The sequence below is a fragment of the Cynocephalus volans genome, chromosome 7 (genome assembly GCF_027409185.1).
Source record: "Cynocephalus volans isolate mCynVol1 chromosome 7, mCynVol1.pri, whole genome shotgun sequence".
NCBI classification, from domain to species: Eukaryota; Metazoa; Chordata; class Mammalia; order Dermoptera; family Cynocephalidae; genus Cynocephalus; species Cynocephalus volans.
The window spans coordinates 101,582,269-101,605,091 of record NC_084466.1 but is presented as its reverse complement, the minus strand read 5'-3'; the positions used below and the strand labels follow the sequence as shown (position 1 = coordinate 101,605,091).

The following is a 22,823-nucleotide window of genomic DNA, read 5'->3' as shown; positions in this document are numbered from 1 at the left end:
ATCATGCTCCATTTCACTTGTTTATTGGTCTGATTCCTTTGATAACGAAGATTGCAATGGTTCAGACTTTGAAATCATCAATTCTTAGCACAGTATCTACAGAAGAATTGTGACTAGAAATTGCCACAACACCAATTGAGTTTTAATTCAAACTTATACTGTAGCTGTCTTTCATGGCCAATACAAAATCTGTCAGTAAAATGTGTTAAATCTCTCTTAAAATCCTTTGTCTGTATTACTGTATTTATAGTACATATACACCCACGTAATTTCTAGGTGGCCATACATCTCAACTTGCTTGGGATAATCCTGACTTATACCTTTTATAGATCAATTAAGGCCTGTTAATTATTTTAGTGAAACTTTCTCTCTCAGAAATATCTCAGTATGAATGACAGATTATAGATTTCCACGAATAATTCCCTGATTATCAATAGTAAATTAAATACTCTGAAAAGCCAAATACACTGACTATAGTTGCTAACACAAGTTAATATCCCATTGTTCAAGTGCTACAAAAACAACCCTTTTATTTTAGCTATTAACTGTTATAGTGGATAATGTGGTGCTTCACCCAGCTGGGAAATATCAGCTGCTGATAGTTCACATCTCTGTCTCTGAACTTCTCTCAATTGCAAGGAGCTGCCTCATCCAAGGTTACACTGCTCCTAGTGGTGACCTGCAGTCTCAGGTTGGGACAGGAAGTGAAGCCTTTGAGAGCTCCCCATAGGATGGTTGAAGCTTCTATTTAAAGTTGATTTCTCTGCCAATCAAGCCTTCTTCACTACCTTATATATATGTCTCCTGAGAGAATACCTCGATAAACCTTCTTCATGCTAACCTTTATTTCAGTCTGCTTCCAGGGCATCTGATCTAAGATAACAATCTCTTCATTCTAATATCAGCTCCTAGTTAGGAACTCTGCAAGGCACAGAACACTTACATTTTGTCCAAGTTAGAACACTTTATGCAAGGATTTTTGGTTTCTGCTTTATTCCTGTCATTTTTACCACTCAACCTGGTTATCTTTTTATGTAATGAAGAACTTTGAGTAAAGTCCAATGTTAAAAAATCATAGCAGGCACTAAGCAGTAAAGGAACACATTTCTTTGGAAAGGATCAGTTGCAAGAGTCCACAAGGACTGACCTGCCCCACAAATGTTAGAAATCATGTCTCCCTCTGCTGGAAGGCAAAAGACAAAGGCTCTCAGCCTTTAGGCTCTCTGGCCTAGAGGATGTAACCTTTAAGGAACTTTTATCTATTCATTGTTCTCTGCATGGAATCTAAGACTGGTCACTTTAGGATACCCTCCATTACTTTTTAGTTATTTTTATTTTACAAAAACTACGTTATTCTCCTCCTGTGTTCTGGCTCTATCTGGTTGGTTTCCTTTTTTCTAATAGTAGCTGCCTATTTTTATTATTTTAGTTTTTCTTATTAATTTAGTAATCTTGTAGCCTGCATTTCTTTAATGTTCTCCCTATTAACTTCGATTTTTAAGAGAGATTAGAACATGAGAGCACAAAGAAGAGATCTATGAGAATAGTTTATTTCCTCAACAGAGGAATCTAGATGTTTCCTTTTCCCCAGTGAGCACTGCACAAGCCCCTCTTAAATCCCAAAGTGAACATTCCGTGCCAGATTTAGATGACCTCAGACTCAGCTTGTCAAGAAAGACTCGAAGTCATTATTTAACAGTCATCCAGGTAACTAAGGAACATTTAGGAGGGGAATAAGCCTAAACTCCAGAGCAGCTCAGAAAAATAAAAGCTGAAACAATAAAGCTATCTTATTTCCAGAACAATTCACATATTTAAATACCTGCCCAATATCTAGTCCTTAAATTAGGCACAGAAAAGAAAACAAGGAAGTTGAAAAGTGGTTTTGCCCATTTTACCAGCCCCCCACTATTTATAATTTCTCTCAACTCCTTGGTTGTTGAATTATCAGCTTCTATATTTCAGCTTCAATATCTGAATCTAGTATCCTTTGTTTTGACAATTCCTTTTATATCTTTAGACATTGACCTCATGCTTTAATCTAAGCTTAGCTGATAACTCTGATTTTGGCATATTCATTATTGTGCAGTCCTATGTAGCGTACTGTTTACTTCTCTTAAGTTAGCTGAGGTTGTAAAATCTAGATATTAAAAAATGAAAAACGTGGTTTCCAACATAATCAACCACTCAAAAACCAGCTACCACTGTGGTATAATGGACAAATTTAAGAATATAAAAATGTGAAACATCTAGTATGTTATACCTGAGCTGATAGTTACAATTCTAATATGCAGTCCATGCCAAAAACAAACAAAAAAAAAAAAAAAAAAAAAAGGAAAGAAAATAAGTTTGGAAGCTGCGTTTACATTTTTAGAATTTTAATTCTAACCTGTCTCTAGCATTCAAAGACACTGCATATAATATAGACTCTCCCAACTTATCATCATGGAGAAATAAAGAGAAATTAACTAAGGCTAAAATTATTTCAAAAATGGATTTTTGGGAGAGGGGTGGAGGTCCTGTATGAAAGAAAAATCCCATAGCATCTCTCTGTAGGCTTTACTGAATCTTCAGAATTCACCAAAACAGAGAATGCATTAAACTCAAGACACATAAGTAAAATAGATTTCTGAATAACAAAAGCCACTCCATTTTTTATTTACTCAGCATATATGTAATGAGAACCAACAATGCGCTTTCACATAAGACACCAAGAGGAAAAACTAGTGGGCAGATGAGAGGTCCAGAAATGCAAATTAGTCCCTCCATGAGGCTCAGGCCTGCCTTGTTTACTCTAGCAGCATTGTCTCTCACTCAACTCACTAATATTCCCGTATAGAAAAGTGTCACCTGAGTGTTGAATTCACCAATAATTATACACCACCTGAAGAGCCTGTCTAGCAGCACATTCAACACCTAACAACACCAATACAATTTCAACCCACTCCCAGAAAAATATTCATGTCTGCTGATATCTTAGAACTCAAACATGATGGCTGTCCACCTCCAACTCTATTTTCACCAATTATGGAAAAAACACTATGTAAAAATAGTTAATTTCCCTAAGATCCATCCTTCTTCCCTCCAGAGGGCTTCCTTGCTCCGTGTCATTCATTAAAAAATTCCTTAATTATACTGTACATCAGAGAAGATGGACTAATCCTAATCAACTGTGGAGATATAAAACAAACAGCAGAAATATCTTAGAAATATATACTCAAGTTTTAAAAGACAAAAGCTAGATTTTCTCTGATTCTGAATGTTCTGTGGAGTAGCATTTTTTAATGAATAAAAATCCTGTTTAGGAATAAGGCCAAATGTGGATCCAAATGCAGGAACTGTGATGAAAAAAATTGTTTCTGAATATTCACATTGGTTTTTAGAAGAGACATACTTTGCAAAATAATACCTTTTACAACAGGCAGTCCACCATATAAATTTAGTAGATATTGAAACTCATTTCAATTACTGTCAGCAAGGTTGTTCTCCATTACATGGCATATACAATATGCAACAATTTCATCCATTCTTTCATTCAAAAATGCAATTCAGCTTTTTCTAAATGCCAGGCATAATGCCTCAGGCTTGGGATAAAACAGCAAAGAAAACAGACATATGATTTGCCTACATAGAGCTTAAAGTGTATGAGGGATGTTGACTGTAATGACTCAAAATGCAAGGGCTGATAATGATTCCACAGAAAAGACTAGGAAAGACTGGTAATGGCATATGTGGTGGATTCCCTGGAGATAGATGTCCACATCCTAATTCCTGGCACCTGTGAATATATTACCTCACATGGCAAAAGGGACAATGGATTTGAGGGTAAGGACCTTGAGAGGAATGATTATCCTGGATCATCTGGTTGGGCTGCTTCTAATCACATGAGTTCTAAAAAGTGGGGAACCTTTCTGAGGTGTGGTCAGAGAAAGAGATGTGAGGACAGAGACAGGGTCAGAGAAATGTGACATTGCTGGCTTTGAAGATGGAGGAGGAGGGTCATGAGAGTGGCCTCTAGAAGATGGAAAAGGCAAAAAAAAAAAAGAATTCTTCCCTAGAGACTCAAAAAAATAATGCAGGCCTCCAACACTTTGATTTTTAACCCAGTGAGACTCATGTCAGGCTTTTGACCTAAGGAACAATGAAATAATAATTTGTGTGGATTAAGACACTAAGTTTGTGGTAATTAGTTACAGCAGCAATAGAAAACCAGCTAATGAAATATATATATGAGTGTGTGTGTACATATAAATATACTCATATATGCATATGTATATAAATTTAAAAGGAAAATATATATTAGGGCAAATATACATAACCATTAATAATGTTAAGCGGTTGTCTATTTTGTGTTACAGACCCATGTGGTCCATTTCTTACTAATTTCATCCTAATGTAACAAAACATTGAACTTACTAAACATAGAGATTCACTGAACAAAATGATTAAGACTTGCTAACTTTTTAAGGAATTAAAGTTATCTAGACTCAAATTGGTCATGTGGTCACATGGGCTGAGCCTGAGACAAACATAAACTGCATTCATTTCTCATTGGTGAACTGCTCTGGACTCAACAGACTTGTAAGATTTGAAGCCAAGCCTTGAAGTCACATTCACTTAAGATATCCAAAGATTTTGATGAGCATTAATTATACTTCAAGTTTTTGTGGTTATCTTTATTGCTTGAATTATCATCGATCATTTATTCTGTCAACATAGCTCAATTATGAATGCTACTGAAGAGCAAACCGGGCCCATCAAAGGAGACACAGTATTCCTTAAACTAGGAAGTTGAGGACTTAAGTATAGAGCTATTCCGAAGTCTTTGCACAAACTGAGCAAGGTTTGAGTTCAGCTAGTTCCAGAAAAGTACATTCCCTTTCACAAAAACTGATGAAACAGCTATACAGAAGCACAAACGACATGAACCTGGAATAAAAATAAACCTGGGGATGAGTCCTGATAATATACCTCACAGTTTAGCAGATTGGTTCCTGCCATTTAATTCCAATATTCATTAGCTCAGTCAGATTTGATCCTTTACGAACATCAGGCCTAAAATTCTGCTCTTTTATGTGAAAAGGGACTATTACACTGGTTTTGGAACGCTTTTTTCACAATACTGCACATTCATATTTTTTTATTATTAATAGATTATACTTATGAATAAAACATTAATATAGTATGTACATAAATGGTTTCTGATTGAGTGGACCACCACTGCACAAATTTAGCTACTTCTGCTCTGACTTGTACACCAACATCAAAGCGGATCACCAGACATTACCCACACACACAAAACGTTTTTCATTCCCTGAAAAAATTGCCTTCCCCAACAAGTGGTAACATTATGCCCTAGGAAAACAGAATACGTAAATATACTTAGACCACCCAAAGAACAAGCTTCCTTGTCTCTGTGTTCTTCCTTTCCTGTGTTCCTGTTCTCACCATTTACCATCCCCACGTTTTCTCCAAGGTTATCATAAAAATATAATAAATAAATATAAATTAGTTGCTTCAGAAATGTTGTCATTTTAATGTTAAAAACTGAAAAGAGACAATCATTAAGTTAAATTTAACTGTAACTAAATAATAATTACTGAGCACCTGCTACCTTAAAGGCTCTCTACTAAGGGCCAAGAGCACATCCCTGCTCCCCTAGAACTCCTGCCTCCTGGGGAAGGCAGACAAATGAACATGAGAATTCCAATGTGGATGAGAGCTAGGAAGGGGAAGTGCCATGAGGGAGAGGTAACTCCGGCGGAGTCTGCACTCCTTTGGCAGAGGGGAGAAAAGGGAAAGTAGGGAATGGAGGAAGGAAGAATAAAACAGCCTTCATCAAGCATGAATAGCACTACAATTCAATCAATTAAAGAACTGAGAAATATTTGAATTCTTACAACTAAGGCTACCCTAAAAATATACATATAAGATAATTATCTGGACAAGCTAAAACAAAAGAAAAAAACTACTTATCTTCTCTCTCAATTATTTGGATATGATAAATTAAAAAGTCTCTTTCCACTTCACTCTTCTAACACAGAACTTACCTTGTTTTAAAACCAAAATACCTAACAGAAGTTATTATAATGCAACATAAATATATTTTGTGCACTTGACAATGGGCCATAAAATTGATCATCAGGTTAAATCTTTGTTAAGAAAAAGGGCAGTAGGAAGTAGAAAAATAATGCATATTTTCAGTGGCTTACTTAGCATATCTGATTCATGGTGTGGATACTTCCTAAACACCTTACCCTTCTCCATGGCAAAATTATTTTGCAGTGATAATTAGTAATAATCATTATTTTCTTGATATGTTCTTTAACTTTAAAGTAATTAATAATTTTCAAAATGAGAATAAATTTTGAAGATATGGTTCAAATTCAATGAAACATTTCATATATGAACTAAATTTGCATTTACCTAACAAAAACATTACCCCTTGCAGTTCACACTATTTCACTGTTATAATTTTTAAACTCAAAAACTCCAGTGAACACATAAAATAACAGAATTTAAGTCACTTGTTTTCTAGTTCTTTGCCTTTGTAATTATTGTTATTGTTTATTTTGAATCTACTGTATTCATAAAGAATACAGCGTCCATTAAAGAATAATCTTTAAAATGTACTAATTTGAATCATATACATTATTAAATTTCAACAATAACTACAATTGTTTAAAACTTAGAGAAACAAACTAATTTTGTGAAAAACATTATGACTGATGTTATTAAAACTTGCTGATGCGTGCTAATAGTAAAAAGCAGGCTTTGGTTGGTTTTATTACTATTTATAAATTTCTACAATGCACCCTTTTAATGACTGCATCCAGGGCAGAATGCTCCCATCACTTCACCCTTGGTATTCACAATTTTTAACCCAAAGTTGGATAGAGCCATAAAAATCACTGCTGTCATTATGTGATACATGTTTATTAGGTACAGGGCCAGCTTCAGAGGCCTGTGACTGTGCACAGGACCCCATGCTCAGAAAGGGTCCTGTGCTTGGATTTTAATGCCCTGCTATCACAGTCTTGAAATTCTCAATAATTTTACCTACAAATCTGTGTTGTCCAATGGAGCAGTGAAGCACAAGTCTAGGCTCACAAGCAGTCCTGCCTCCAGGTGACGTCCTGGGACAGGTTCTCAGCCACCTGCTCTTTCACCCAGTGATTGCTTCCACTGTTTACTCCTGGTGTGAGGCTTGGCACACCTCAGGGTCACAGACACCCGTGAGGGTCTGTATTGCCTCGTAAGTACCCCTATGCTCTAGGAAGCCTAACATTAAATAGCAAAGAAAAATAACATTTCACAGGTCAAGGGAGACTGTAAAAGAAAGGAAAACCTTTTTTCCCTTGCTTTTTGAATAAGAAGTCTCACCTTTTCACTTTGTACTAGGTCCCACGAATTATGTAGCCATCCCTACTCATGAATGTGGGTGACTGTACACATGTGTATATGTCTGGTTTTGTATCTATAACAAGTAAAATAACTTTATATTTTATTTTATTTGTTATAGACACAAACTTTATATTTTAGATAAAATGCATTTATCTATAATTTTACAATATATAGATAACATAAATGTATATATAACTTTACTATTTTTTAACTATAAAGATGAGAAAAATAATTTTAATAGTTTACAGATTGCGGGAGAAGGCAGGCGTTTCAATATAATAGTATCTTCTGAGTTTCTTGTGACTGATGAATTACCTTGAAAACTCTTTAAGAATATCTCATATTCTAAAAATCTGGTTATTCTAGCTTCAGACATTCTAGAAAGACATGACATTACTTGCACGTTGTTCTCATTAACAAAATCTGCTTTACAACTTTGATTTACTCACAGGAAAGAGATTTTTGGTCTGAAGCCAAAGTCATTAAATATTAAGAGTATGGTGTTACATCAAATGTATTGAAGGATACTCACAACCCATCAATTAATTTTAGCGCATTTCAATTATTCAAATAAAGAACTTACACTGAACAATCCCAAATCTTCAATTTCATGCCCAATAAAGTCACATGCTTTGTAACTCATAATTCTCAAAACATACTTTCATAAATCTTGAATTATTCTGTTTACAATAAGCCTGATGAACAAAATATTCATGTTATAACTCTTCCTTTTTTTAGCTCTATTTTTAAAGATGGCTCCAATATCAATATATAGTTGAAAATATCTTCAAGATTTTCTTCTTCATTTTAAAAATGGCACTAAGATTTGAGGGGAATAATAGTTATAGACACTCCATAGTTGGAGATACACACACACACACAGAGAGATATATATGGACAAAGATGACCTTGAAATAAATATTTTTGCTCTAAAGTTAGACAGCATTTCCAATATTTCTGAGCGATAGCTAAAACTTCAAAAAAAATCTATGACATAATGTCACATTTGAAAAAGATTAAGGGCTGTTCAAACTGCATGGGCTATTTATACCTTCAAATATGGCTCATGATTCCTGCCATATTGACTTTTATCCAATACTATCTAAATTTTAACTTCTAATGCTCTTCCGTTATTCACCAACTTAATCCTGAGCAACCTGCCCCTCTCTGTATCTTCTTTTTATCCCTTACATTGTTGCACAACCATAGTTTTCTTTCTCCAATCCTGACTTCCTTCTTCAACTAATATAGGTACTTCCACATACAAAACAATTATATGCAAATACTGCTCTGGTCCTGATTTCATCCCTAGAAACTCCCAGGGTTGCTATACCTTGTGAACAACCAAGCAGAACCCATTCCGAAAGCCAACTCATGCAAAATCCTATGCTCATTTGTAATCTATCATATTCTGTACACACAAAGCATCCCAGCATATACTGAAGAGTACAAGGGTGTGGGGGAGGGGAATGGGAGGGTACACCAGTCACCTACATTGTTCATGTACTCTGAAAGCAGGTCCTGAAGAGCCTGGCGAATAGCATTGCATTCTGCTATAATTCGCTCCCGATGGAAGTCCCTGGTGCATGAAGAATCTGCCAACAGAGCAGCCCCACTGATAATGGCTTCCAGGCGTTTCTCTAGTGACGGTCTTATTTCCTCCTCAGTCACTGTGAGTGGATTCAGGACAATTAAATTCTAGGAGAAGAACACATTTGGATGGTTAAAACTCACTGGCATTAGATTTTTTAAAAAAATAAAAATTATTTTGTTTTTACATTTACTATTCAGATGAGATAATAAAGACAATTGTATTTTTACTGCCTCACCCAGTTCACACATAATGCTATGTAGAGATTATGATTCAGGTAAGTGATGAAAGTGAAATGATTATAAGCATTGTTTCTAGTGTCAGACAGACCTGGGTTCAAATTTTGCCCTTCCCACTCACCAAAGAGTCTTATACCCTCCAAGCCTCACCTTCCTGATCTGAAAAATTGGAATATTAATGTTGCTTGTGTCATAGAACTGTTTTAAGAATGACATAAATGCTTATACAATGACCGGCATATATTAACTATTATTAATAAGAATAACCTTTATCAACTGCACTGTTTATACAATATTTTCACATATGTCATTTCATCGTGATGACACTATGAGGAGCAAGGTAGGAAAGGTATTACTAACTACACATTTCAGCTGATGCTAAGTGAGGCAGAGAGGGTATCTTAGCCAAGTCATAGAGAATAAACAGTAAAGTTCAGACAAGTGTCCAAGTCTTATAACACACAATTCAATATTGTTTTCATTATGCCTCACTGTAAACCACAAACTCTAGCTAACTTTAACATATAAAAGAAAAATCTGAATTTTAATTATTCATTTAAAGCATAAAACTCCATCTTCTTTTTCATCTATTATAACTGCCAGCTATTTCTGGCTTTTGGGCTTTTGGAACCTGACCTGGTATTTTTAAGGTTTCCATTAGATGTAAGTCTTTAGGTAATAGAAGTCAAGGTAATCCTCAGACTCTGAGGAAGAGGTGCAGGGTATGCTGCTCTGAGAGTCCTTTATTAAAATATATCAAGAGGGCTGACCAGTTACCTCAGTTGGTTAGAGCACGGTGTTAGAACACCAGGGTCAAGGGTTTGGATCCCCTTCCTGGCCAGCTGCAAAAAATAATAATAGTAATAAAATAAAAAATAAAATACAGAGCCCACCACCTTGGACCCAGGTGGGGGGGGGAGCTCCAGGCCCCACCCTGCCACCCCAAACCAGTACTGTGCATGTGAGCCCACCAGTGGAGCCAGCGAGCAGAACTGTGTGGCTCCACATGGCCATTCATCCCACCTCAGAACCAGGGGGAGCATCAGCCTATGGATCTGACCCACAGAGTTTGACCCAGCAGAACTCCATGTGTTAGGGGCTCATTCTACAACCATAGAGTCTTGAATGGGAACTAAGTTGGTTTAACATAATCATCAACATACCTACTGTCAAGTAAGACAGTTCCCCGGCTTACAGTAGCAACCAAGGCCACTCCACAGCCAACCTCAGTGTAATAGAAGAAGCAAACCCCCTACCAAATGACCAAGTATCAGCAAAAAAACACTAGAAGTACAAACAATCAAGAAGAAATGACACCACCAAAAGGATACAGTAATGCCCCAAAGTCAGACTCCAGGGAACAGGGAATCCTTGAAATGTCTGAAAAAGAATTTTGAGTAATGATCTTAAGAAAACTTGAAGAAATAAAGGAAGACTCAATTAGAGAACACAATGAAACAAGAAAAAACATTCAGAATATGAAGGAGAAAATCTACAAAGAGATTAATACCATAAAAAAGAGTGTAGCAGAACTTCTAGAAATGAAAGACTCATTCAACAAAATAAAAAACACGACTGAGAGCTTGAACAGCAGGGTAGAGCAAGCAGAAGAAAGAATTTCAGAGCTTGAAGACGGTATTTTTGAAATAACTCAGGCAGACAAAAAAAAGGAAAAAAGAATTTAAAATAATGAGGAAAACCTAAGAGAGATAGCAGATAATCTCAAGCACTCTAACATCCGAATTGTGGGTATTCCTGAAGGGCAGGAGAAGGGAAAAGGTATTAAAAACCTACTCAAGGAAATAGTAACATAAAAATTCCCTGGCATAGGGTGAGATACAGACCTTCAGATCCAGGAAGCTCAAAGGCCCCCAAACATATTCAACCCAAAAAGATCCTCTCCAAGACATGTTATAGTTAAATTCACAAAGCTCAAAGACAAAGAGAGAATTCTACAAGCAGCAAGAGAAAAGCATCAGGTCAGTTATTGGGGAACCCCCATCAAACTAACAGCAGACTTCACAACCAAAACCCTACAGGCCAGAAGAAAGTAGAACAATATATTCAAAATACTAAAAGAAAAAAACTGCCAGCCAATAATTCTTTACCCAGAAAGGCTCTACTTCAGAAATGAGGGAGAAATAGTGTATTTCCCAGACAAATAAAAGTTGTGGCAGTTTGCCACCACACAACCAGCCCTGCAAGAAATTCTCAAGGGAGTCATTCATCTGGAATCTGAATAATGGTGACCATCATCACAAATACACAAGAAAGAGCAAAACCCACAGTTAAAACAAAAATGACAGCAAGAAAGAGAAAGAAGCTAAACCATTCCACTTTAAATCCCCAACTCACATTGAAGAAGAGAAATAAAAGGGGAAATAATGATTAAAAGATATTTAAACCACCTAAACAACAATTAAATGACAGGAATTAAATAGCACTTCTCAATAATTACTCTAAATGTGAATGGACTAAACTACCCATTCAAAAGACACAGACTAACTGACTGGATTAAAAAGATAGACCCAAGTATATGCTGTCCTCAAGAGACCCACCTCATCTGTAAAGACACTCACAGACTAAAAAGTGAAGGGATAGAAAAAGGTATACCAGGCAAATGGAAACCAAAAACAAGCAGATGTAGCTAGTCTAATATCAGACAAAAAACATTAAAAAAGACAAAGAAGGCCATTATATAATGATAAAGGGAACTATCCAGCTAGAAGACATAACAATCATAAACATGTATGCACCCAATACCAGAGTGCCCAGATATATGAAGCAAACACTCTTGGACCTAATGAAGGAGATAGGTGCTAATACATTAATAGTGGGTGATCTGAACACCCCTCTCACCACATGAGACAGTACTTCCAGGCAACAAATCAATAAAGAGACACAGGATTTAATCTACACCCTAGACCAACTGGAATTGGCAGATATATACAGAACATTTCACGCAACAGCTAAAGAATACACTTTCTTCTCATCAGCTCATGGTATATTCTCCAGGATAGACCACATATTAGGCTACAAATCTAGTCTCAGCAAATTTTTAAAAATTGAAACCATTCCAACAATCTTTTCAGACCACAATGGACTAAAACTGGAGATAAACAATAAGCAAATCACAGGAAGATATACAAATACATGGAAAATAAATAATAGGCTCCTGAATGACCTATGGGTCCAAGAAGAAATTAAACAGGAAGTCAAAAAATTTCTGGGAACTAATGAAAATATAAAGATACATCATACCAAAACTTGTAGGATACTGCAAAAGCAGTACTAAGAGGGAAATTTATTGCAGTAAATGCTTATATCAAAAAAATGGAAAGACTCCAAATAAACGAACTAACACTACACCTCAAAGAACTTGAAAAACAACAACAATCCAAACCAAAAGGCAGTAGACGGAAAGAAATAATTAAGATCAGAGCAGAACTGAATGAAATAGAGACCCAAAAAACAACAGAAAAGATTAACAAAACTAAAACTTGGTTTTTCAAGAAGATAAACAAAATAGACACACCATTAGCTAGATTAACAACAAAAAGAAGAGAGAAGACCCAAATAACAAAAATCAGAAATGAACAGGGAGACAGTACAACTGACACCACAGAAATACAAAGAATCATTAGAGACTATTATAAACAACTGTATGACAACAAATTTGAAAATCTGGAAGATATGGATAAGTTTCAAGACACACATAAATTACCAAGACTGAACCAAAAAGAGATAGAGAAAACCTGAACAGACCAATAACAAGCCAAGAGACTGAAGCTGTAATTAGCAATCTTCCAACAAAAAGAGGTCCAGGTCTGAATGGCTTTACAGCTGAATTCTATCAAACTTTTAAAGAGGAGTTAATACCAATTCTCATGAAACTGTTCCAAACAATTGAAACAGACTCTACTCTCCCAAACTCATTCTAATGAGTCCAACATAACTCTGATACCAAAACCAGAAAAAGACACAACAATAAAAGAAAATTACAGGCCAATATCCTTGATGAAACTAGATGCTAAAATCCTCAACAAAATATTATCAATTAGAATACAGCAACATATTTAAAAAATCATACACTATGATCAAGTGGGATTCATCCCAGGGATGCAAGGATGGTTCAACATACAAAAGTCAATAAATGTGATACATCACATCAACAAGCTCAAGGACAAAGACCATATGATTATCTCAATAGATACTGAAAAAGCATTTGACAAAATTCAACATTCCTTCATGATAAAGACTCTCAACAAATGAGATATAGAAGGAAAATATCTTAATACAATAAAAGCCATTTATGACAAGCCCACCACCAGCATTACTCTGAATGGGGAAAAACTGAAGGCCTTCCCCTTAAGGACAAGAACAAGACGAGGATGTCCACTCTCACCACTTCTATTCAACATAGTTCTGGAGGTACTAGCTAGAGCAATCAGGCAAGAGAAAGAAACAAAGGGACTCCACATTGGAGAAGATGGAACTTTCCCTAATTGCTGATGACATGATACTATGTATAGAAAAACCTAAAGACTCTATCAAAAAACTCCTAGAGCTGGTTAATAACTTCAGTAATGTTGCAGGATACAAAATAAATGCTCAGAAATCGGTAGCATTTATACACTCAAATAATGAATTAACAGAAAAAGAAATAAAGTAAGCCCATTTACAATTGTCACCAAAAAGTACGATACCTAGGGATCAATTTAACCAAGGAAGTTAAAGACCTCTACAATGAGAATTACAAACTACTGAGAGAAATTAAAGAAGACACAAAAAGATGGAAAGGTATTCCATGCTCTTGGATTGGAAGAATTAACATTGTGAAAATGTCTATACTAGCCAAAGCACTCTACAGATTCAATGCAATCCCCATCAAAATGCCAATGACATTTTTCACAAAAATGGAAAAAAATAATCCTACCTTTCATATGGAAAAACAAAAGACCCTGAATAGCCAAAGCAATCCTGAGCAAAAAAAAATAAAGCCGGAGGCATAACTCTGCCTGACTTCAAATTATACTACAAAGTTGTTGTAACCAAAACAGCATGGTACTGGTATAAAAATAGACATTCAGACCAGTGGAGTAGAATAGAGAACCCAGAAATCACTCCTCAGGCTTATAGCCATCTGATATTAGACAAAGGCAACAAAAATCTACATTGGGGAAAAGATTGCCTCTTCAACAAGTGGTGCTGGGAAAACTGGATATCCATATGCAGAAGAATGGAGCTAGATATGCATTTCTCACCATACATTAAAATCAACTCAAAATGGATTAAAGACCTAGGTATAAGACGCGAAATCGTAAAATTACTAAGGAAAAGTATAGGTGAAACACTTTAGCAGTTAGTTCAGGGCACAGGCTTTATGAACATGAGCCCAAAAGCACAAGCAGTAAAAGAAAAAATAAACAAATGGGACTATATCAAACTAAAAAGTTTCTGCACAGCAAAAGAAACAATCAACACAGTGAAAAGACAACCTACAGAGTGGGAGAAAATTTTTGCCAACTATGCATCTGACAAGGGAGTAATATCCAGAATATACATAGAACTCAAACAATTATACAGTAAAAAAATAAATGACTCAATTAAAAAACAGGCAATGGAGCTGAATAGACTTTTTTCAAAGGAAGACATACAATGGACAACAGATACATGAAAAAGTGCTCAACATCACTAGTCATCAGGGAAATGCAAATGGAAACCACATTTAGATACCACCTCACTCCAGTTAGACTGGCTATGATCAAAAAGATAGTGAATAGCAAATGCTGGTGAGGGTGTGGAGAGAAGGGAACACCACTGCACTGTTGGTGGGAATGTAAATTAGTACAATCACATTGGAAAACAATTTGGAGGTTTCTCAAACAACTACAGGTAGATCTTCCATATGATCCAGCAATCCCTCTCCTGGGTATATATCCAGAGGAATGGAAATCATCATGTTGAAGAGATACCTGCACTCCCATGTTTACTGCAGCTCTGTTTATAATAGCCAAGATATGGAACCAACATAAACGTCCATTAGTAGATGATTGGATAAGGAAACTGTGGTATATACACACTATGAAATACTACTCTGCCATAAAAAAGAATGAAATACTCCCATTTGCAACAACATGGTTGAACCTGGAGAAACTTACGTTGAGTGAAACAAGTAAAGCACAGAGGGATAAACACCACATGTGCTCACTCATATGTGGGAGCTAAGAGAGAAAGGAAGGCAGGAAAGAAAGACCACAGTAGTGCCATGATCCAACAGAGGGAGTGAACATTCCTAGGGCTACAAATTGAAGTTGAGGGGAGAAAGGAGAGGGCAGGGAGGGTGGGGGATAATTGGCTGGGGACAAAGGGTACAAAAGCAATTTCTGGTAATGGGTATGTCCCCAATATGAATCTGGCCCCCACATCATGCGCAGGAGGAGGGACAATCAGCTTTGTATCTCATGAATATTTGAAATAAATAAATAAATAAATATGTAAAATAAAATAAAATACATTATGACAGGAAACATTTCCTAGGTTAGGCATAATGTTACAATTGAAGGAAGAGTATAAATTAAAAGTTAATAAAATATGTAAAATATATTAAGTAAATATATAAAATAAAAGACACACACACATACACACAAGAGGTCTTCAAAAAGTTCATGGAAATTTTCATATTATCTTTTAATTCTATTTTTCCATGAATTTTTGAAGTACCCTCATAGATCTGATATTAAATTGATTAAATATCTTAAAAGCATTTAGGAGAATTCTTCCTTTTCCTGACTCTATTTCTTTCCTATTTCTCTACTGTTACATTTTTCTCCTTTATGTGAACAAAAAAAATGAAAAAGCAATGTGAATGTAAATTAATTTTACAAAAGCAAAATTTAACTTTTTTTTTCTTAATTGCATAATCTTTTTGATGAAAACATAATCCCAGCCATGGGCTTGGCCATCAGTCAAGGCTTCATTTACCTAAATCTATCTCCTTATTTCATTTGCCAGTTTTACCATGTCTTCCTTCGGCTCACTAATTTAGTACAAACTTTACACTGCAATGTTCCAAAAGAAGAATTAAATTAATTAAAACCTTTTTGATATTGGCCTTGCAGTGTGGCGTCATTATTAAGAACAGACTCTGAGGACAATAGAATTATTCTTTAATTGCTCAAGTGCAATTAGAAGATGCGATAGGAAAAGTTAATATGGCTATGGGTTAAATGTGTCCCCCAAAATTTCATCTGTCAGAAACTTGGTCACCATCGTAACATTGTTAAGAGGGTGGGAAATCTAATTATGATATTGGAAAGGTGGAGCCTTTGAGAGGTGACTGGATCATGATGACTCTGTCCCATGAATAGATTAATCCATTCATGGATTAATGGGTTAATGGTTTTATTGTGTTATCATGGATGCAGACTGGTAGCTATAGGAGGAGAGCACATGAGAGAGCGCATGTCATTCTGGCCATGTGATTGTTTGCATCACCACGGGATTGTGTACAGAGTTCTCACCCAGAAGAAGCCCCTCACCAGACATAGCCCTCTAGACAGTGGACTTCCCAGACTCCAAAACTGTAAGAAATAAATTTCATTTTCTTATACATTACCCAATTTCAGGTATTCTGTTATAAGCAACAAAAAATAGACTAACACAATATGTTTCCAGTACCAGCATGATAGGAAATTTGATCAAATTTCAAATCTGTTCGGCTCTAACTACAAGAAATAAACTAGTAATATAAGGTGTTCTATTACCTCATGTCAGCAAACAACTTATATCACAGGATTAAGTTCACTCCAATCCCTGCTCCACAGGGCCATTCTTCAAACTATCCCAGTCTTTGGATATGTACCCTCTCGACCTTTAAGACTTAAATTCTTCAAGCTCATCTGCACTCAAACCATTTTATACTCTGATACCTGATACATACACTATGCCTCTTGATTCTACCTAAAACTTCTGTCCTCCTGTTCACATTCTATAAATGTTTTCTCTAAACTTCATCAAATCAATAAAAAGGTGAGATAATTTTTTTTAAATAACTTCAATGTTCTCTAAAATACCACTGGATTTGTTTGAGGCCAACTGAAATAAATTGTTATTTCTTCTGACCTAGCAAAGCTATATGTTAAAACATTCTTTCAGTGTGTTTTCATGGCATTAATTCCAGGAAAGACAATCAACAGGATGCCATATTTTCAGGTCACTTTATAATTGAAATAAAAAATATTTTTCCTTTTCCAAGGTTCATCCTAATATACACTTACCTCCCTAATACTTTGATTGTTGACAGAACATCATTTTTTCAAAAGAGTAAGTGCCCTAACTCCATATTCTTCTATTAGATTGCTGTATTTCAGGAAGCAGCGTAGCTCAGAGATTAAGATCCCAGGTCTTAAGAAGCAGATAGCCTGGGTTTAAATCCCAGCTCACTAGCTATGAACAAATTTATCCACACTGATATCATTCTTTACATTTTTATATCTTTCAGCATATCTCATAACTTATTTGATTCCTCATTTTTCTTCATACCACTCTTTCTCAGAATTAAAGACTTTAAATAACTTGCCCAACATCACTCAGCTAGGAAGTAGCAGAGGCAGGATTCTGTCCAAATTTGTCTATTTCTATTTCCATGCTATAACTATCATACAATGTTGCCTTCATTGTATTGTGGAAACTAAGGGTGAGCATAATTAAGTAATAGTACTTTTAAAAGAGAAGGTTTAGGATACTGATCTAATTTTTTTTTTTCTTTTAATTTATTTATTTATTTATTTATTTATTTATTTATTTATTTATTTTTATTATTTTTTTTCTAATTTTATTTTGTCGATATACATTGTAGCTGATTAATGCTCCCCATCACCAAAACCTCCCTCCCTTCTCCCTCCCCCCCTCCCCCCCAACAATGTCCTTTCTGTTTGTTTGTTGTATCAACTTCAAATAATTGTGGTTGTTATATCTTCTTCCCCCCCCCCCCGGTTTGTGTGTGTGTGTGTGTATGTGTGTGTGTGAATTTATATATTAATTTTTAGCTCCCTCCAATAAGTGAGAACATGTGGTATTTCTCTTTCTGTGCCTGACTTGTTTCACTTAATATAATTCTCTCAAGGTCCATCCATGTTGTTGCAAATGGCAGTATTTCATTCGTTTTTATAGCTGAGTAGTATTCCATTGTGTAGATGTACCACATTTTCCGTATCCACTCATCTGATGATGGGCATTTGGGCTGGTTCCAACTCTTGGCTATTGTAAAGAGTGCTGCGATGAACATTGGGGAACAGGTATACCTTCGACTTGATGATTTCCATTCCTCTGGGTATATTCCCAACAGTGGGATGGCTGGGTCGTATGGTAGATCTATTTGCAATTGTTTAAGGAACCTCCATACCATTTTCCATAGAGGCTGCACCATTTTGCAGTCCCACCAACAATGTATGAGAGTTCCTTTTTCTCCGCAGCCTCGCCAGCATTTATCGTTCATAGTCTTTTGGATTTTAGCCATCCTAACTGGGGTTAGATGGTATCTCAATGTGGTTTTGATTTGCATTTCCCGGATGCTGAGTGATGTTGAGCATTTTTTCATATGTCTATTGGCCATTTGGATATCTTCCTTAGAGAAATGCCTACTTAGCTCTTTTGCCCATTTTTTAATTGGGTTGCTTGTTTTCTTCTTGTAAAGTTGTTTGAGTTCCTTATATATTCTGGATATTAATCCTTTGTCAGATGTATATTTTGCAAATATTTTCTCCCACTCTGTTGGTTGTCTTTTAACTCTTTTAATTGTTTCTTTTGCTGTGCAGAAGCTTTTTAGTTTGATATAATCCCATTTGTTTATTTTTCCTTTGGTTGCCCGTGCTTTTGGGGTCGTATTCATGAAGTCTGTGCCCAGTCCTATTTCCTGAAGTGTTTCCCCTATGTTTTCTTTAAGAAGTTTTATTGTCTCAGGGTGTATATTTAAATCCTTAATCCATTTTGAGTTGATTTTAGTATACGGTGAGAGGTATGGATCTAGTTTCATTCTCCTGCATATCGATATCCAGTTATCCCAGCAACACTTGCTGAAGAGGCAATCCCTTCCCCAGTGAATAGGCTTGGTGCCTTTGTCAAAGATCAGATGGCAGTAAGTCTGTGGGTTGATTTCTGGATTCTCTATTCTATTCCATTGGTCAGTGTGTCTGTTTTTATGCCAGTACCATACTGTTTTGGTTATTATAGCTTTGTAGTATAGCTTAAAGTCAGGTAGTGTTATGCCTCCAGCTTTATTTTTTTTGCTGAGCATTGCTTTGGCTATTCGTGGTCTTTTATTGTTCCATATAAATGTCTGAATAGTTTTTTCCATTTCTGAGAAAAATGTCTTTGGAATTTTGATGGGGATTGCATTGAATTTGTATATCACTTTGGGTAGTATGGACATTTTCACTATGTTGATTCTTCCAATCCAAGAGCATGGAATATCTTTCCATCTTCTTGTATCCTCTCTAATTTCTCTCAGCAGTGGTTTGTAGTTCTCATTATAGAGATTTTTCACCTCCTTGGTTAACTCAATTCCTAAGTATTTTATTTTTTTGGTGGCTATTGTAAATGGGCAGGCTTTCTTGATTTCTCCTTCTGCATGTTCACTATTGGAGAAAATAAATGCTACTGATTTTTGTGTGTTGATTTTGTATCCTGCTACTGTGCTGAAATCATTTATCAATTCCAACAGTTTTTTTGTAGAGGTTTTAGGCTGTTCGATATATAGGATCATGTCATCTGCAAACAGGGACAGTTTGACTTCATCTTTTCCAATCTGGATGCCCTTTATTTCCTTCTCTTCTCTGATTGCTCTGGCTAGTACTTCCAACACTATGTTGAATAGGAGTGGTGAGAGTGGGCATCCTTGTCTAGTTCCTGTTCTTAAAGGAAAAGCTTTCAGCTTTTGCCCATTCAGGATGATATTGGCAGTGGGTTTGTCATATATGGCTTTAATTATGTTGAGATACTTTTCCTCTATACCTAACTTATAGAGGGTCTTTGTCATGAATGAGTGCTGAACTTTATCAAATGCTTTTTCAGCATCTATAGAGATGATCATATGGTCCTTGTGTTTGAGTTTATTAATATGGTGTATCACATTTATTGATTTGCATATGTTGAACCAACCTTGCAGCCCTGGGATGAATCCCACTTGATCGTGATGAATAATTTTTCGTATGTGTTGCTGTATTCTGTTTGCTAGTATTTTAGTGAGGATTTTTGCATCTATATTCATCAAGGATATCGGCCTGTAGTTTTCTTTTTTGGTTATATCTTTACCTGGTTTTGGTATCAGGATGATGTTTGCTTCATAGAATGAGTTTGGGAGATTTGCGTCCGTTTCAATCTTTTGGAATAGTTTGTAAAGAATCGGTGTCAATTCCTCTTTGAATGTTTGGTAAAATTCTGCTGTGAATCCATCTGGTCCTGGGCTTTTCTTTGTTGGGAGCCTTCTGATAACAGCTTCAATCTCCTTTATTGTTATTGGTCTGTTCAAATTTTCTACGTCTTCACGGTTCAGTTTTGGGAGCTTGTGTGTGTCCAGAAATTTATCCATTTCCTCCAGATTTTCAAATTTGTTGGCGTATAGTTGTTTATAGTAGTCTCGAATGATTCCTTGTATTTCAGATGAATCAGTTGTAATATCGCCTTTTTCATTTCTAATTTTTGTTATTTGAGTCTTCTCTCTTCTTTTTTTTGTTAGCCATGCTAATGGTTTGTCAATTTTATTTATCTTTTCAAAAAACCAACTTTTTGATTCGTTGATCTTTTGAATTGTTTTTTGGTTGTCAATTTCATTCAGTTCTGCTCTGATCTTAATGATTTCTTTCCGTCTGCTAACTTTAGGATTGGATTGTTCTTGTTTTTCTAGTTCTTTAAGGTGAAGTGTTAGGTTGTTCACTTGCCATCTTTCCATTCTTCTGAAGTGAGCATTTAATGCAATAAATTTTCCCCTCAATACTGCTTTTGCAGTATCCCACAGGTTTTGGTATGATGTATCATTGTTTTCATTAGTTTCAATAAACTTTTTGATTTCCTGCTTGATTTCTTCTTGGACCCATATGTCATTAAGTAGAATGCTCTTTAATTTCCATGTGTTTGTATAGTTTCCAGAGTTTTGTTTGTTATTAATTTCTAGTTTTAATCCATTATGGTCTGAGAAGATACATGGGATAATTCCAATTTTTTTGAATTTATTGAGACTTGATTTGTGACCTAATATGTGATCTATCCTGGAGAATGATCCATGTGCTGATGAGAAGAATGAATATTCTGAGGTTGTTGGGTGGAATGTTCTGTAGATATCTGCCAATTCCAATTGGTCTAGAGTCTTGTTTAGATCTTGTGTTTCTCTACTGATTCTTTGCCTAGATGATCTGTCTAATATTGACAGTGGAGTGTTCAGGTCCCCTGCTATTATGGTATTAGTGTCTATTTCCTTCTTTAGGTCTAATAGAGTTTGTTTTATAAATCTGGCTGCTCCAACATTGGGTGCGTACATATTTATGATTGTTATGTCTTCTTGATGGATCAGTCCTTTTATCATTAAGTAGTGTCCCTCATTGTCTCTTTTTATGGTTTTTAGTTTAAAGTCTATTTTGTCAGATATAAGAATAGCCACTCCAGCTCGTTTTTCTTTTCTGTTTGCATGGTAAATCTTTTTCCATCCTTTCACTCTTAGTCTGTGTGAATCTTTATGGGTGAGGTGGGTCTCTTGTAGGCAGCATATAGTTGGGTCCTGCTTTTTGATCCAGTCAGCCAGTCTGTGTCTTTTAATTGGGGAATTTAAGCCTTTAATATTAAGAGTTGTTATTGAAAGGTGTTGATTTATTCCTAGCATTTTATTGGTTGTTTGGTTGTCTTAGGTGTCTTTTGTTCCTTGCTTTCTGATTTACTGTTTGGTTTCTTTGTTTGTTGGTTCCTTAGGTTGTAGATAGTTTTTTTGTTAGCTTGTTTTCTCTTCATGAATGCCATTTTTATTGTACTAGCGGGTTTAGATTTTTCTTAGGTTTTTATGGCAGTGGTAGTTATTTTTCAGGAACCAAACCCAGTACTCCCTTGAGGATTTCTTGTAAGGGTGGTCGTGTGGTAGTGAACTCCCGCAGTTTTTGTTTGTCTGAGAAATATACTATTTGCCCCTCATTTCGGAAGGATAGCCTTGCAGGGTAGAGTATTCTTGGCTGGCAATCTTTGTCTTTTAGTATTTTGAAAATATCATCCCATTCCTTTCTAGCTTTTAGGGTTTGTGATGAAAAGTCTGATGTTAACCTGATTGGGGCTCCCTTATAGGTGATTTGACGCTTCTCTCTTGCAGCTTTTAAGATTCTCTCTTTGTCTCTGAGTTTTGCCAATTTGACTATGACATGTCTTGGAGAAGGCCTTTTTGGGTTGAATACGTTTGGAGATCGTTGAGCTTCCTGGATCTGAAGATCTGTGATTTTTCCTATACCTGGGAAGTTTTCTGCCACTATTTTTTTGAATATGTTTTCAATGGAATCTCCATTTTCCTCCCCTTCTGGAATACCCATGACTCGGATATTTGAGCGCTTGAGGTT

The 22,823-nt window shown here is 35.8% G+C and overlaps 1 protein-coding gene across 6 annotated transcripts in view; it reads right to left on the bottom strand.

The window, feature by feature from the left end:
• The window catches only part of CTNNA3 (catenin alpha 3), a 1,664,900-nt gene that overhangs the window by 1,209,431 nt on the left and 432,646 nt on the right, over positions 1 to 22,823 (bottom strand). For all 6 annotated transcript variants that reach the window (XM_063101675.1, XM_063101678.1, XM_063101679.1 and 3 more), the window contains one exon: positions 8,899 to 9,102. In XM_063101675.1, the coding sequence (XP_062957745.1) occupies positions 8,899 to 9,102 (204 nt within the window). The remainder of the gene's footprint in view (positions 1 to 8,898; positions 9,103 to 22,823) is intronic.